This window comes from Charadrius vociferus, unplaced genomic scaffold (genome assembly GCF_000708025.1).
Source record: "Charadrius vociferus isolate BGI_N301 unplaced genomic scaffold, ASM70802v2 scaffold980, whole genome shotgun sequence".
Classification (NCBI taxonomy): domain Eukaryota; kingdom Metazoa; phylum Chordata; class Aves; order Charadriiformes; family Charadriidae; genus Charadrius; species Charadrius vociferus.
The window spans coordinates 7,331-10,370 of NW_009646220.1; the positions used below are offsets into that span (position 1 = coordinate 7,331).

The window sequence follows — 3,040 nt, forward strand, 5'->3', positions numbered from 1 at the left end:
ATTTTTGCACAGAAACAAGAGAACGAAGGGGCTTGAGACACGTGCCGGGCATCGCTCCCTCCCCTTGCAGCCCGGGGCCGGGCGCTGCAGCCACAGCGTGCCAGCGGGAGGGGGACAGGAGTGACCCCAAAACACAGGGGCACGAGGTTGTAAGCGCCTGGCCCTCCCCAGCTGCCTTTCCCAGCGCCGGCTGAGGGAAACGGGGACAGGGGACGGCTGTGTGCCCCAGGGGACTGAAGCCACGAGCCCTGTTCCGACAGCTCCGCTGCTGCTGGAGGCCCCAGGGGCTGCCGGAGTGTTCCCCCCTCTCCCCGAATTGAGGGCACCAGCACAGCCCTCCTGGGAAGGGATGTGCCTGGTCCAACAGATGCTGAAACTCACGTTTGAGCTTAAAAACATTAAAAAACCCCCAAAAATTCACAGAATAAAAGATGGGGATGATCCTCCGGCTGCCGGTGAGGCGGAGCCCCCAGGCAGAGCTACCTTAGAGCCCGCTGCCACGGCTGGGGGGGGGCCACGTGGGCGAGGCAGACCGGCAGGGTTAGGCTGGCCGGTGCCGGTGGATCTATCCTGCTGGTGCTGGGAAGTCTGGTTTCACTGGTCCTGCAGTCCAGGCTGGGGGGACAAGGAGGATTTCCCACCAGGGACCAGGTCGAGGCAGAGCCCCTCACCGGGGAGTCACTGGGGACGGGGAAGCTGGTGTCACGGGGAGGACGGGGTGGAGAGCCGCTCTCACTTGTTCTTGGCTAGCACACGGTACAGCGTGAACCCTACCAGAGCAGTCACCGCGGTCCCCAGAGCCACCCGCAGCCAGAAGGACGCGGCTCCCAGCTCCATGGCGTTCAAGTGGCTGCAAGGAAAGAGAGAAGAGGTCGGTGAGTGGGGTGCACGGACAGCCCAGAGCGTGTCCCCCGTGAGCAGAAAGGTTGGGGTGGCCCCGGGAGGGGACGGATGGTGACCACGGCGCAGCTCCAGGCTGACGGATACAACCCAGCCGAAGGCTGAGAGCACCCAGAGGCTCCCCCGCCCCGCCGGACTGCCTGGCATCACCATCATCGAGCCAAACGATGGCTCCCCGCCCCGTGGGGTGGGACGGATGTGGCTTTACCCTCCCGTGGTCTGGAAATAGCACACCAACACCTAAATAATTAGTACGAGCAAGGAGGTACGTATCTTCCTTTCTAGGTCAAGCTGCTTTTACAACTCCAAGTGCAATGAGAGCCAGAAGCAAACGCAGGCGGAGACGTTGGCACAACCAGTGACAGCGACCTAAGGGCAGCGAGGGAACGGGCCCAGTCCTGCCCGAGCGTACACATTCCCTTCCTGAACACGTGCTGTCCCGCACCAACGTGCTCCTCTCCGAGGAGGAAAGACATATCCATTATTCATTCTCCACTAAATCAGGGGAGAACAGCCAATCCCTGGCCCTCCATTACGCTGTTATTTATTTATACCACATACCCTAAGATATATTAAGAATATTTAAATTTTAATACTGCAGAGGGGGGGAGGGGGGAAAAGTGTCGGCTCTAAAAATAAAGTTGTTTATTGAAAAGAAGCTAGAGGGAAAACCACTCACTAGTAATCCCATCCTGCCTTCCAACGCACCCACACGTTCTCCCTGGAAGGGCTCTGCCCCCGGCGTTGCGCCGACCCTCTGCTTTCAGCCCCCCCTCGAGCGGAGCGATGCCACACGCAGACACGTCCTCATTCCCAGACCTCCCCCGTTATCCAGCCCCTTTCAAGGTGCCGTTCCTTCCCAAAAGGGAGGTTGGGTGAACAGAGGTCTCGCTTCACCGACCTCTTTTTCAGTCTGATTCACCTCATCAGGAGAAAATAGCTGCCACCCCCCTTCCGCAGGGCTCGGCAAACTAGGCTGGCTACTCCCCTTCAGCATTTTTTGATGTTAGGCTTCAAAACCCAAAACTCCCGTGGCAGGATCTAGCTAATAAAGCCGCCAAAGAGACACACAAAGGCAGAAGAGAGCCCAGTCTCCTCTGCCCTCGCCGAGCAGGGGAAAAGCGGCCCTTTTGTTTCAATTATTTTGTACGAGCAGACGACACCAAGAGGTAGAGAGAAACCGAACCAAAAGCAACGCAGCGGAGGCAGGATTCGGACACAGCCCCCCTCCCCAAGCTCTGCTCCCGACTCAGAGCCCTCTCCGCGGGAAGGATACTAACGGGAAGGTGGCGGCGGTGGCCAGCTTGGTGTAGACGGCGGTGCCGGGTGGTCCCTGGCTGTGGCAGGAGAAGAGGAAGGGAGGAGGGAGGCAGTGCTTGTAGCAGAACTCGGCGGGGGAGAGGCCGGGCTGCTGCTGGCTCGCTTCCGGCAGGTCTGTCTTGGAGGCCACGAAGACGCAGGGAATCTGGCTGTCCATGTAGTGTTGCTGCAGAGACGGGGAGAAGCGGCAGCGAGGGGTAAGCGAGCGGTCCCCTGGGAGATGTGCGGCTGCCACGCAAAGGCTGAAGTCCCCCACGGCCCCCCCGGCAGCTACCTTATAAATACTGGCACAGTAGCTGAAGGATTTGGGGTCACTCAGGTCATAAATGAAGCAGGCGACATCGCAGGCTGCATCCGACGGCTTCACGAACTTCGTGTCGGCGCTGACCTCATACAGCTGGGGCAGGAGGGGAAAGGACGCGTGGGCACAACACCGTCTCAAGGAGATTCGGTTGTTTCTCACACCGACACACAGACCGTGCCGGCGAGACCGCAGCCACAGCCCAGCCCAGGGGTGCCGGGGATGGCGCTGGAGAAACACCGGGGGAACACAGCCCAGCCCAGCCCCGCTGCGAGGCAGACACAGCAGCGATGCCCTCCTCTCCCCTGACTTACTATAAGGTATTTTTCCTGGCCGTTGACCTGCACCGTGTTGATCACGTAGAGGGACGGCTCTCCCGGGTTCTCCCTCTGGGCCTGCAACGGATGAAAACACAGTCTCAGACAGCAGAGAGCAAGAGCATCTCATGCTGCCCCAAGCCCCCGTGGTGTAACGGCCACTTGAAGGCCAGCCAGCGCCTGCCACGAGGCACGGGACTGC

General features: G+C 60.1%; 1 protein-coding gene across 1 annotated transcript in view; it reads right to left on the minus strand.

Annotated features, from left to right (window-relative positions):
* Positions 1-732: 732 nt before the first annotated feature.
* RHOT2 (ras homolog family member T2) overlaps positions 733-3,040 on the minus strand; it is a 15,040-nt gene continuing 12,732 nt past the window's right edge. The window contains exons 17-18 of the mRNA XM_009884014.1: positions 2,181-2,386; positions 733-850 (exon numbers count right to left, since the gene is read on the minus strand). Of these exons, the coding sequence (XP_009882316.1) occupies positions 733-850; positions 2,181-2,386 (324 nt within the window). The remainder of the gene's footprint in view (positions 851-2,180; positions 2,387-3,040) is intronic.